The following is a 14199-nucleotide window of genomic DNA, read 5'->3' as shown; positions in this document are numbered from 1 at the left end:
TGCAAGTCTCTTAATGCTCTGATAACAATACAAAATAAAAATAAAAAATTTATTACCATGCATGGATTTAACAATGAAAATTTGATTTTTATTTCTTTTCTCAAAATTTTCATAAAAAATCATTAAACATTTTAAGTTATCAATAAAAATTTCGTATTTGAAAATTTCCACAAACCAAAATAAAAAAAAATAATTTTATAAAATAAAAATGAATATTGATATTTTTAAATAAAATTACTACACACATGTAAAGAAAAAAAATTATTTATTGAAAAAACCACAAAAAAAATACCAAAAAATGAAAACCTTTTATCATTAAATCGATTTTTATACAAAAAGAAAAATATGAAAGGCAATAAACAGAATTGAAAAAAATTAGTTTCTGTAACATTTTTAAGCATGGAAAAATCCAAAACAATATTAGAGTTACCATCTTATATTAAAGTATTTGAGTTTGATATGAATAATTTTTTAAATCCTTAAAATGTGCTCTATTTAAAAAAAGAACAGAAAATTCCACAATAATATCATTTAAATCATAATTGTTTAATTATAATTTAATATGAGATCCATTGTAGTTCATAATGATCTTACGTTATACAAAATTCATACTAATTTATTACAACGAATTCAAAAAATTCAGAAAATGAAAAATACTCCTAACAGTAGGCAATTTTTTTGAAATTTCGATTATGTACTACAAAATAAAGAAATTATGGTGAGAAAAAAATTCTAAAAAAAACTAAAAATTAGCAGTCGAGAACCAACAAAATTTAAAATCAATTATCGAGATTAAACTTCATGGCAGTTCAATAACTAAACAATATTTGGGTTTCAATAGTTTGATGTTGCGAGACCATAATCACTATATTGGTTTGCTCCTCAATAAAAGACCAAAAAAAAATTTTAATAATTAAAATCAGATTGATATGTTGGAATTTATTTAAAAAATGAAATTGCTGTTAAGAAACTGAAACCTTAAAACGAATAAGCAAATTTACATAATTGCAGTAAAAGCAAATGTTATACTTTGTACTTTCATTTCGTTTACGTCACATGGTAATCACTGTAATTTAAGGCCCTACAAAACTCATTGTCATAAAAAAAAAGAAATGTAAACCTAATAAAATCACTTAAAAAAAAAAAATATGAAACCAATTTCCATATAATTTTCGTATTTACTTTATTTTTTATTTTGTTATTTTTCTTCTTCTTGGTTGCTTTCTTTATCTAGTCAACTTAAAATCGGTAATCAATGATTCTTCAAATCAAAACCCACTTCCAAGTTAAATTAGGGGGGAAACCTTTATGTTTTTTTTCTTTATCGAAAAAAAAGCAACCACAAAAGAACGAAGCATAAAATTATTTTACAACTTTCATCAATTTACAAGGTTTTTATTTTCGTTTTTCATCTTTTTTTTCTGTTCCTCCAACTCAAAATATAAAAATAAAAAGAGCATAAATGTTTTTTTATGAGGAAATCATTTTTTTTTTTTTGTTATTCTGGTAAAATAAAATATAAATAATAAAAACCTATACTGCTGAAATCTCTGCTGCTATAAGGAAAATTAAATAAAACGCAAATTTATGGTTTAGAAGAGGAACAACAAATAAAAAATAATAATAAAAAAGTAAACAAAAAAAATATGGAAAATTTCACTTTCGATTTTTATTTTTGAAGTTTAGTAAAAAAAAACAAAAAAACGCAAAAGAAAATCCGGAACTGAGAAGAAAAAAAAAACAAAAGTTGATTGTTATCATTCGGCAAGGCAAAATAAAAACAAAAAAAAATCCAGCTTAAATGATTTAAGAGATTACTGAAACGCAGCAAAATAAACACAAATGAAGTTACAAAGATGGAAAGACCATGAATTAAGAAAAACGTTATTATTGCTTGCTAATCCGTTGGTGTATTTTTAACCGGTCATAGAATTTTTTATTATTATTTAAAATAATTAAGGATTTTTTCTTTTCAAATCTTAATGCTATTCGATGTAAGATAAAAAAAAAATAAAGTAAAATCATCTAAAGAGATTTTGATAGACTTTAACTGAATTTCATTAACTTCAAACAGATTTTAAAGTGTTCAAATTAAAAATTGTTAAGTTTATAAATTATTACTTTAATAAGTAGTTTCTTTTTACTAATTTTTAGGACCATTCAAAATTTTATAAACAAAAATTTACATAAAATTATATTTGAAATCTTATTTTTTTAACTTAATGGAAATTTCTTCATACAACTGCAGAACAAATGCATAACGTAATCAAAGGAACGAGTTAAAGGCAGAAAAATTAAATAAAATTTTCTCCTCGAACTGGACTCGAACCAGTTACCTATCGTTTTCTAGTTACCAACTGCCAAGAAATCTACCAAGAAATTGCCGACAAAATGTTTTTCACATTGCTTTATACTATAATCCACATGATTACTAAGTTCGTATATCTAAACTCAAAATCTAATTTGAAATTGCAATATTATAGAAACCCTTCAAAAATATCGCAATACATATATTTTTATATCAACGACATTTAAATAACATTTCAATATTCATTATTAAATTTATAAAATAAAGAAATTAAATTATAAAGGCAAAGTTATAAATATTTTTGAGTTTCAATTCAAAAAGATTGTTTTCCAATTTTTTAACTTAGCAAATATTTTTCTTAAATGTGCCTAACATTTTATCTACGTTATGATGGGTAGGTTACAAAGGATGAGGTTTGGAAACAAAATTAGTACAATACCAAAGCGAAAAGAATTGACTGGCGCCCAACAATGGGTGATTATAAAAAATTTAATCTACAAAATTACAATTTATTAAAAATTATAATTTTGGAATATTTTTGTTTGTACGTACTTTTCCAATTTGTTTATATTATCATAATAGCATGAATGTATGTATATTTATTACAAGTAATGCAAAATTATACCGAAAGGAAATATGTTTGTACTTAAATCACACCTTACATGACATTTTAATGTTTATCGAAACATACACAAACATACTTTGATATCTTTCAAAATTTATCAAAAACACATATTGTTATTATGAAGGTAACAACAAATTTAATCAAACATATAGCTACATATGCATATACATATTTCTATATAAAGATGTATACATACATATTTGCTATTTTATTGCGAAAATACTAATAGTATTATTAAAAAAAAATATTGAACTACAACAAAAAAAAGAGTCAGGTATAAAGTACTTAAAATAATTTTTTTAAACCTTTTCATTTCTTATTACCATCTAAAAGAGTGACAGACGGAGGCAATCGAATTAAAATTTTTATTTTACACTTTTAATATATGCACATAGGTAAGTATGTTATTTTTTATGTTCAAATAAATAAAAATACAATAGAATATTACTTAGGTATATACAAAAGTACAATTTAATGCAAGTATGAATGTATTCTGTGTGTCAATTCAAAAAACAAAAAAAAAATATTTTTAACATAAAAATAATAAAAAAAAAGAAAATGACGTTTAAATAAAAAATGGCAACATAACAAAATCCCCAATAACATAAAACGGTAAACATAAACGGTATGCAAGCGAACTGAGCCGAGAAAGTGAAAGTTATTTTTGTTTTATTTTTTTTTAATTTTTATTTTTTCTTTATTTGCTTCTTTTTCTTCTTTAGTTGTTTCTCCTCTCTCTCACATTATATTTTTTCAATTTATTGCGTTTTTTCTTCTCTTTCATCATTACTTTCTTATTTTTAAGCTTGTGTAGAAGTTGCTTAAATAAGAAGAGAAAAAAAAAATGTTGCAAGTAAGAAGAAAACACAAAACATTGGAAATATAAATAAGAAAAACAAAAAACGACGTTGTTACCAGACAATTTCTTTCCAATCCACTTTGAAAAAAAAAAATGAGAAAGAAAAATAAAATCGGTGATGACAAAAGAAAAACGTTAAAAAAAAAATTTTATTTTTACTTTCGAGCGGCTTAAATAGAAATTTTCCAACTTTTCTTACTTGGTTGTATTTTTATTTCGCAAAAAATTACAATAAAAATATAAGAGATCAGAAAAAAAAAACAATAATGAGAAAATGAAACAAAAAAAAAATTGCGCACATTTTACTCAAATTTCGATTATTATTGTTACCATATTACAATATTACATACTCTTTCTTATATAACATACTTGTATATTATATGAAAATAATAATGATAAAAAAAATCAAAGGTAAAAAAAAAGTTCTTAAACTTTTTATGTTCACAAATTTTATAATATTAAAATATTTTGACATTTACTTATCTACGTACATATTTACCTGTACGTGAATGTACAAACACACATAAACTTATTTATTTATAACTTATATTTGCCAAACAAAAACAAAGAAAATATTTCTCTTCTTTCTTTTTTAAATTTCATAACATTATTAATATTTCTATTTTAAGACATTAAGCTATCATCATTAAATAAATTGCTAAAGTTCAATATTGGGTACAATTTACATGTTGCGTATTAATATTCATATAAAATTATGTTAAACATAATAACATACTAACTGTTATATGCCGTTCACATTCCGCTCTTCCCTTAATTGGTTCCATTAAAATAAATTTATATCACGTAAATTAAATTGACATTGAACATGAATCCCTTACCTTCCTCTTTATAATAATTTTGAGGAAAAGTACACAACAAAAAGTCAACAAAAAGAACAGAGCCCATAAATATAATAAAAGATCTGTACGATTCTATACCTCATGAATAAATATGTACATATAATAATAGAAGGAATCTGACCTGAATTGTTTTGAAAGGTAGAAAAAATGAATTTAGTAAAATATTAAGAAATAGAAATTTGTTTAAAAGAAATTTAAAATGAAAAAATTTAGAACGATAATTATTCGATTTTAAGCCTCCATATACATTCTACAATAATTAAGAAACGTAAAGAGAACAAAAAAAAAAGGTCAATCAATAAAATATAATAATTAGGAATATCCTTTTGAAGTCCCTGAATTCTTTAGAAACTAATAAATACAAATGAAATTTGAACTAAAAGTGCAGAATTTTTGGTAAATTAATTCAATTTTTCTTACTTACAATTTATTAAACTTAGAATAGTTCTTGCATGTTTCCCTAAAATTTTCTACACACACTAGTTAGAAACACTATAAAATTTTATATTAATTAGTAATATTTTATTATTTACTCAAAAAAAATATTTTTAACAATAAAATTTAATGAATTTGAATCAGGTTATAAATATGGTTATGAAAATTAAAATAAGGTTTCTATTATTTTATATAAAATTAAAAAAGGTTAATTAAATTTAAAGATTCTTTTAATAAACTGGTTGTTAAAATATTAATTCTAATTGCTTTTAAGTTAAACTAATTCAGTAATCATACTTATTTTTTCGGAACTAAAGATGAAAGTGTCTTAGATAGAGAGTTTGTAAAAAACAAATGTAAATAAATAAATATTTAAATTGGAGCCCGATGTGGAGCCATTATATAGCATTTACCAAATACATATACCATTATTCAATATCTGATTACACGATTTAAATCTCTGGATTAGAATAAAATAGAAAAAGAGAAATTTTTTGTTCTTACAAATTTTCTATAATATAGTACCAATAGCATTCATTACATTTTTGCAATAAACAAATCTAACAATAGAAAAAAACTGAGCTAAACATCAACTAAAATCAATACTTAAATTTTATTAAAGAAACTTATTTTAAATAGTTATCCAAATGGTTTGATAAAAGAAAGTATTATTTTCATTTCATTTCAAAAAACAATAATTATTGAAAATATTTTTTCTTCTTCATGTCACTTCAATTTGGAATTGTTAACACAAATGATTCGAACAGGGTAAACCAATAAACTTTGAATTAAATTTCGTTTCCAAGGAAAACGCATGGAAACTCATAAATAAATATAAAATAAGCATTGCATTTAATAAAGTGTTAAAACATATTGTTTTGATTATTGTACCGTATTTATATCAATATGTTGATACTTGATATGGCAATTATATACCAAATATAAAAAAAATATTTCATTAAATTACAAAGTTAATTAGTATTGTGATAATAATAAAATTGTTTTCATTCTTCTATCAAATCACATGCATATTAAATTTTACATGTTGACAGCATAAAGTGCAAAGTAATCTATTTGACACATGTCATATTATTTGACATATAAGTACATAGTTGAAATTTAATGATATAAAAATTGAAAAGACACTTTATAAACAACTTGTCATTTGTCAATTACTTCATATAATATTGTAATTTTACGAATAATTGAATTTGTGATTTAAATACAAAATATTTAATAAAAAAAATGTTTATTTTTAATTAAAGAAGTATGGATACGTTTTAAAAATTTTCAAAGAATATTAAAAAATTTTTTATGTAAAAAGAACTTATGTTGAATAAAAATTATGCATTAATAATTTACCTGATAATATTAAAAAATTTGCATGTACAATAATGAACACTTCTATTCTTACACTTTAAATTATATAAACATATAGAAATTATTATTTAATTTGTTTGTATAAGGAAATAATCGGTTTAATATTATCTGATTATCAATTATGAATTATTCAAAAAAAATTAGAAACGCGAAAGTAATTGTATATTTAAAATTAATATAAACTCCATAGATACAATTTAATATTTCACTTAAAATAAACCTACTAAGAACATTAACCTCTCTATTTGTATATCTAAATATTATATATGTACAAGCTTATATTATGCTTATAAATTTTATATAATACCAAAATAATTTTTATAAAAATTTTAATTTTCGCATCATTGTAATTGTTACCATCGTTGTGATGTTAATCGTTATAATACAAGTAAACACTGATCATTGACTAAAAAAAATTACACTTTACATTTTATGTAGATTAAAAAAATTAAACTGACTTAATAAAAGCGTTTAAGATAAACAAATAAAGATAATGGTAATATGAAGAAAATTTGAGATTGCAAGAACAGTGGAAAATCATTAGATACCCTAGCAAAATGAATTTTAGAAAAATGTTTTTTAAAAAAATTTGTATTTGAATTTAAGCCATAAATACTTGAATTTCAAAATGACAAACTTTTTAAAATATTTTCAATTTTAATGTTAGATTAGATAAGATTATTAAAAAATTTCAATATTTTTGCAGACAATCAATCATCATAAGCACAATTTAGAAAAACGTCTTAGGATTTGAGCAATCGGATTTTTTTTTGATATTAGAACAAGCGAAAAACAAAATCAAAAGTTAATAACACTGTCACAACATTACAATTATGCAGCTACAAAAAACTCACAGTGCGAATTCACTGTTACAATTGTAGTTATAAATGTGTGGATTGTTCATCACGAAATCACAATATAAACACAAAAAATGTAATCAAAGGCTCAAAAAGTAAATATACAAGTTACACGCATTCGAATTATTTTCGGTGTTTTACCAAAGTCGACATTACAAACTAAATTCAGTTAACAAACCTATGAATTCTTGGCTTAATTTTTATAGTCCTTCACTTTATACCCAAAATTTTTCCCCTATTACCCAAATTAATTTTAACAATAATATAAGAGTTAGACAACTTTTTGAAAAAACAAAGAATGTTTATGAAATTAAATTTTAATTTTTCTACATTAAATTTATTTTTTGTCTGTATAATTTAAATTTCTTAAAAAAGTAATTCCTATTAGCATTTTACATTATTGCATAAATATTTTCTTATAATATGTACAAGTACAACAGTACCTATAATAATATAAATTTTATTTTTTTTTTTTTTTGATTTCATTAAAAGAAACATGAACTAAAAGTTGCACCTTAATGTACAAAATATATCTAATATATATGTTTTTAATATAAATGTAAAATAGAAGAAAAAAAAAACATAATATTTTTATGTAAAAAAGAAAGTTGACTATCTGCAAATTTAGCTGTTTTGATTTAGTGTATAAAACAAGCTAGGAATAAACACGCTCTTTTACTTAATTTATTTGCGATTTCGGAAAAATAAAATTTTTGCAGATATTCAATTTTCCTTTTAAGCCGACAATATACAATAATATAATATATATATACACATACATTAAAAATAAATAAAATTTAAATTTTTGCCTTTTTTGTTTTGTGTCTTGTATTATTTGAACCTCGTATAAGGTTCATGTAACCAATTTTCATATTTTATTTTCATTGTTATTGTATTTTTTTTTTCATCCAAAAAATGTAGATACTTTTATATCCAAAAGCGTGAACTGTACTGCTGCTATCCATACATTTTGCATATCCACCCATATATTAATCCATAATTGGTCATAGAATATAATCCATGTGGTGTGTATGGTACACATAAAAATGTTGTGATATGGTTTATAACAGAATTCTTTTATTTTGAAACAGCAGAGCAAGCAACAAACCAACAACATAACACAGAAAAAACATTAAGTTAAGAATACGAAAATGGGTCTTTTTTTCTCTTTTCTTTACCTTGGATAGGTAGTTTATGTTACCTTTTATTATTAAAGTGTAACAATAATAACGATAATGGTAATAACAATAACAACCACAATGGCAATTTAAAAAATTTTTTTTTCTTCACCATTTTTTTTTTATTTCTTGTACATTGTAATGATTTTAGTAAATTCACTTTTCCTTTTGTTTATTATTATTAGTAATTTCTTATTTCTTCAACTTATGCTGGGTGGTTTGGTGTTGTGGAGGCCTTTTTTCATTTTGTTACACTTTCGTTTTTCAATTATCTATTGCGCATCTTTTATTTTTTTCTTTTATTTTTACTTGGTCAACAAATTTTACATTTAATGGAATTTATTTTTATAATTTTAAGCATAATATTTTAATTTTATATATATATTTTTTGTTACATCTCAAATCTACACACATTTAGGTTTTATATTTTATTTATTATTATTCACACACACATAAAACATTTACATATTTACAAGTAAAAAATAGATTTTTTCACTATTATAATTTTTAATGAAAATTTTTCAAATGCCAGAGCAATTTTTGAAATTTAAACTTTAAGTTGTGAATTTTCATTTTTTTTTTTCATTTTAATAAGTAATTTATCACAATTATTTATTAATTTTATTTATTTTTAATAATTAAATTATATATGTTGTATTTTTTGTTTGTTATTCTAATAATTATTTAATCATATTTTTAAATGTTATATTTTTTTTTCAATTTCCTTTAAAATTCATAATTTTTTTTTAATGCTTTTTTTTCCTTATAACAATAATTAAATATAATTAGTAATCATAAAGGGTTGCCGCATATCACTTTCATTTCTATTTTATTTTTAACTTTTATAAAATTAAATGCAAATTTTATTTTCAATAAATTATAGTGAATATTTGAAGATTTTGTGTAAAAAATTCTCATATTATTAAATTAAAATAATAATAATTATAATTACAACTTTACAATTAAATGAGAATTAATTAATTTTTTTATTTTATTAAATTTTTGTTTAATTATTTTTTTGGAATTTCAACACTTTTTTCTTTGCTTGAAAATTTTTAGCATTTTAACATACACAAAATAATTTCAAATCTTTTATATTCTTTTTCGTAATAGTAAAATAATTTCAACAAAGGCGAAAAAAAAAATAATTTGATGCAATTAATTAAATCAATTTCTCAATTATATTGTTATAATTTTAGTGTAAATATCTGCTTAAATTTAATTTAAAATTAAAGTTTTCGCAAAAGCATGTCGAAAATGTAAAAATTTTCTTAATTGAAATTCACGTATATAGGAACAATAACTTGATGTTAAAGATGCTTTGGAATATATTATATAAAAAACTATTAATTAATATTTAAGATTAATCTTATATTCTATAATTCATTATTTTTTTATATTTTTTAATATAATTTATAAATTATTATTTTCATCGATTAAATTATTATGAATCTGAAATAACGTTGTTTCATATCATTTAACTTTTCTATTAAAGATGTTATAAATTTTAATTTTGATTAATTAATTTATTACTAATAATAATTATTTCACTAATAATAATTATTCTATATCTAATAACTGTATTTAACGTATAAAAAAATTGTTATTTTTTTTTTAATTTTCATAATTTTGCATTCACTTGATTCCACTGTAATTTCCATTTATTTCATTATGGTTGATGAATTATCATGTATTGAATTTAAATTGGTAAAATGAAATTTATTTGAATCATTCCATAATAGATCAAAACAATTAAATATATCACTATTATTATCATTATTACTTTTTATGTTGTTATCATTATTATTACTGTCATTATTACAATCTAAATTATCTAATAAGGTAATATTATTACTATTATTAAAAATATTATTAATTTGATTATTTGATAATGTTGTTGTGGTGTCACTAAATAAGAAATTTGCTAATATATTTTCATTTAATATTGATGATAATATTGTTTCATTTAAATTTTCTTTACTATTTTTTATATTTATATCATTATTTTTATTATCATTCTTACATATCATTAAATTTTCTACATTGTTGTCATTATTATTACTATTTTGATTTATTTTTAAAGTTTCATAAAAATTTTTCATATCAAATAATGGAACATTATTAAAATTATTGAAATTATTAATATTTGTGTTATTATAAATTGTATCACTAGAAGATTTTATATTATTATTTGAAATTATAATATCATTTCCATTTAATATTGTTGGTGTATCATTCATAAAAACATTATCAGATCCTAATGTGTTATTTATTATAATAGAATTATTTGAAAAATTACTATTAATATCCTTAAAACAGTTATTCAAATTTGATTTCAAATCACATTGTTCCATTAATTTTTTTGATATTTCATTAATACTCTCTGTTAATAGTGATTCAGCTGTTGGAAAATCATTGTTATCATTATTATTATTATTTCTAATATAATTATTATTATTTTTATCATTTAATTTATCAATAAGGTTTATATTAATTTCACTTTTATTGTTTAAACTATTTTCTATTTCATTCGAATTATTCAATAAGTTGTTTATTAAATTTTGATTCTGATAATTTTGTGAATTATTATTAAATAAATCTTCAATAAAACTAATACCATTTAATATAATAGAATCATGACTCTGACATCCTGATAATGAATCTTCATTTGATGAATCAATTGAATCACTAAAACTACCATTACGTGAAGATGATGCAGTTGATAAAGATGTTGACATAATTTTATTATCACTATTAATATTGTTATTGTTGAAATTATCATTATTATTATAGTTACTATTACAATTAGATTTATCTTGTATTACATCAAATAGTTGTGACGTATTTAAATCAATATCTTTCATATTAAATAAATTTATACATATTGAATTATTATTATTGTTACATATATTATCATTATTATTATTTAATTTCATTGCTGACGAATTCCATGATGATCTGTTAGCTGAATTATTTCTTGTTGAACCTGAACCAATCACACCAACATTTTTGGTACGTTGAATATCAGCTGAATTATCAGAACATGATCTCCGCAATGGGAATGCCCATATACGACAAGAAGGATCACATTGTCGGCAAAAACAAAGTGTAGTGGATGGCGTTGTACCATTTCCGATTCCTTGTGACGATGATGATAACGATGATACAGAGGATGAAGTTATTGATGATGTTGAAGAAGTTGACTTAAAATCACTTTCATTATATTTCAGTATGCTTGTACTTGTATTATTTTTTAATTCACCATTATTATTATTATTATAATTATTGTTATTGCTAATTGAAGAATTATTAAAATTATACGGGTGAATTGCACTTTTCACTTCAATATTTTTAAAGAATTCAAAATCAAATGATGGTTTAAATAAATGTATTGAATTAAAATTTGATTGCTGATGATATTGTTCTGAGTTGCCAGATTGAAGATGTGAATTTAAAGCTAAATTCGAATTGAAATCAATATTTTTATTCAAATAATTATAATTCATAAACTGACTCATATACTGTTTTGGTGTACTATTTGGAATTTTCATAGTTTGATTACATTGATTTATTAATTTATAATTTTTGTTTATTATTTCCGTTTTGACTGATGGTGTTCGAGTTATACTAAATGATTTCAAATGTTTATTTTCTATATTTTTAGACGAATCATTATAAAGATTTCCATTATTGTTTACATTTGTTTGACTACCATTATTCACAGAAGATGATGATGGTAATGAAGATGATGTTTGGTCATTTGAAACATAAACATTTCCAGGCATTTTACGATCTTTCTTACGACGTTTCCGTGGCTTAATAATCCTCGGTAAACAAGTATCCTGTAAATTATTATTTTTAGTATTATTTGAATTCGATTGTGTATTACACTCATCGCTGTTTACTGATACCGAATCAGACGAAGAAGAGGACAGTGACGAAGATGAAGAAATTTTTTCATTACAATCATTATAACTAGAATTTTCTACATTACTAATACTTAATTTTTGTACACATTCAACAGAATCATTTTTAATCAACTCAACCTGATTTTTATCATTTTTATAATTTTTATCATCCCTTTTTTTGTTAGCTTTATCAACTTCGCTTAAATTGCAATTATGATTTTCATTATCATTTTTGATAGTAGTATCAGAACGCGTATTGTTGTTACTACTGGGTGTATTTCGACTATTTGCGTTATTCTTACTATAATTATTTCGTGAATGTTTATAACGGCCAGCCAAAATTAGTGGCACGCCATGTGCGTGTATTGCAAGCTTTGACATTGCATTTTCATCATATTCAGAAGTAGAATTTGTAATCAAAAATTTATGTTGATTATTTTTTTGTATTTGATGACCTGAATTTTGTTGTGAACTAATACCATTTAAAACATTTTTATTTGAAACTGCAGTTGGCGCACTGTTATTATTAGTGTTATAAGAATTTGTTGAAATTTTTCTTGGTCGTCTTATAGCGGAACTATTTGAGATTAAAGGAATCCCTGCCCACCCATTAGCTGAATTTGAAACCGTACTAGAATTAATATGATTATGAGGATGTGATGACGGTGGTTGCAGTGGTGGTGGTTGGTTTTGATGATGAAAATGTTGATTTGATAAAGGTGATGACAAAATATTTTGTTGTTGCTGTTGCTGACTTTGTGGTTGTTGTTGATAAGAAACACGTTGTGCATAATTTAAAAAATTTGATTGATTTGTAATTTGAGGTGGAAACAGATTAATCGTTGGAGGTGGTATAAAATTCGGTTGCCCATTTTGAAAATTTGTTGGATTATTTAAATGATGCGACTGATGAAAATTATGTTGCTGTTGTTGCTGCTGCTGCTGATACTGATGATGATTCTGAAGATGATGATGGGGTTGATGTTGGTGTGGATTACGACCACAATTAGATGTCATTAAATTATTCATATAATTTACATTAGATATTCTCTGTTGATGATACTGTTGTAATTGCTGTAATTTTTTATTAAAATTTTGTGGTTGCTGTGAATGCTGCTGTGATTTCTGCGATTGATTTATTCCAATAGAATTATTAGATAAACCTTTACTATTGATACTGCATAATTTTTCGGCACTTCTTTTATCACTACTTATACTATCATTTAAATTATTTGTTGTGCCAATTTTTGAATCATTATTTGAAATAATATTTATTGAATTGTTTAATTTGATATTATTATTGTGAATTATATTTATATTATTATTATTATTATTTTGACTATTTAAATTTGACATCAAAAGACGATTTGTATCCGCAATTACGTTTGTATTGTTTGGAATTGTTAAAGAATTTGAACGTTGTAAGTTTTTCGATATTATCGTAATGCTTTTTGCTTCTTGAATATTTGTTTGTGATGATTGTTGTTGTTGTTGCTGCTGTGGTTGAGATTTTATTATCGGTGATGGTGGTATCATAATCAAATGAAAATTTAAACATTACAATATGTTATATCAATTTTTTTTTTATTTTAAAAAATCATTTCACTCACGAAACATATGGTTAATAACTCCTTATTTTTATTTTAGTTTTTTCTCGTAATATATTTCCCAAAGATATAAGATATTTTTTCCTTAATTTAAAATTTTTATTTTTTATCCATATATTAAGAATTTTAATTAAATAAATTATTCACTGATTTAAGCCAAATACAAAATATCATATTTCACC

General features: G+C 22.3%; 1 protein-coding gene across 1 annotated transcript; it reads right to left on the bottom strand.

Annotated features, from left to right (window-relative positions):
- Positions 1–9946: 9946 nt before the first annotated feature.
- Positions 9947–13946, bottom strand: LOC129613412 (hybrid signal transduction histidine kinase A). Its single transcript, XM_055527460.1, has 6 exons — positions 13765–13946; positions 12025–13626; positions 11446–11715; positions 11120–11253; positions 10313–10426; positions 9947–9954 (listed from the first exon to the last, which is right to left on the bottom strand). The coding sequence occupies exons 1-6, from the start codon at positions 13944–13946 to the stop codon at positions 9947–9949; spliced, it is 2310 nt and encodes a 769-aa protein (XP_055383435.1).
- Between the last annotated feature and the right edge of the window lie 253 nt (positions 13947–14199).

The sequence above is a fragment of the Condylostylus longicornis genome, unplaced genomic scaffold (assembly GCF_029603195.1).
Source record: "Condylostylus longicornis isolate FDR11 unplaced genomic scaffold, ASM2960319v2 ptg000004l, whole genome shotgun sequence".
Classification (NCBI taxonomy): domain Eukaryota; kingdom Metazoa; phylum Arthropoda; class Insecta; order Diptera; family Dolichopodidae; genus Condylostylus; species Condylostylus longicornis.
The sequence above is the reverse complement of the archived record's forward strand: the minus strand, read 5'-3'. Positions and strand labels throughout refer to the sequence as shown.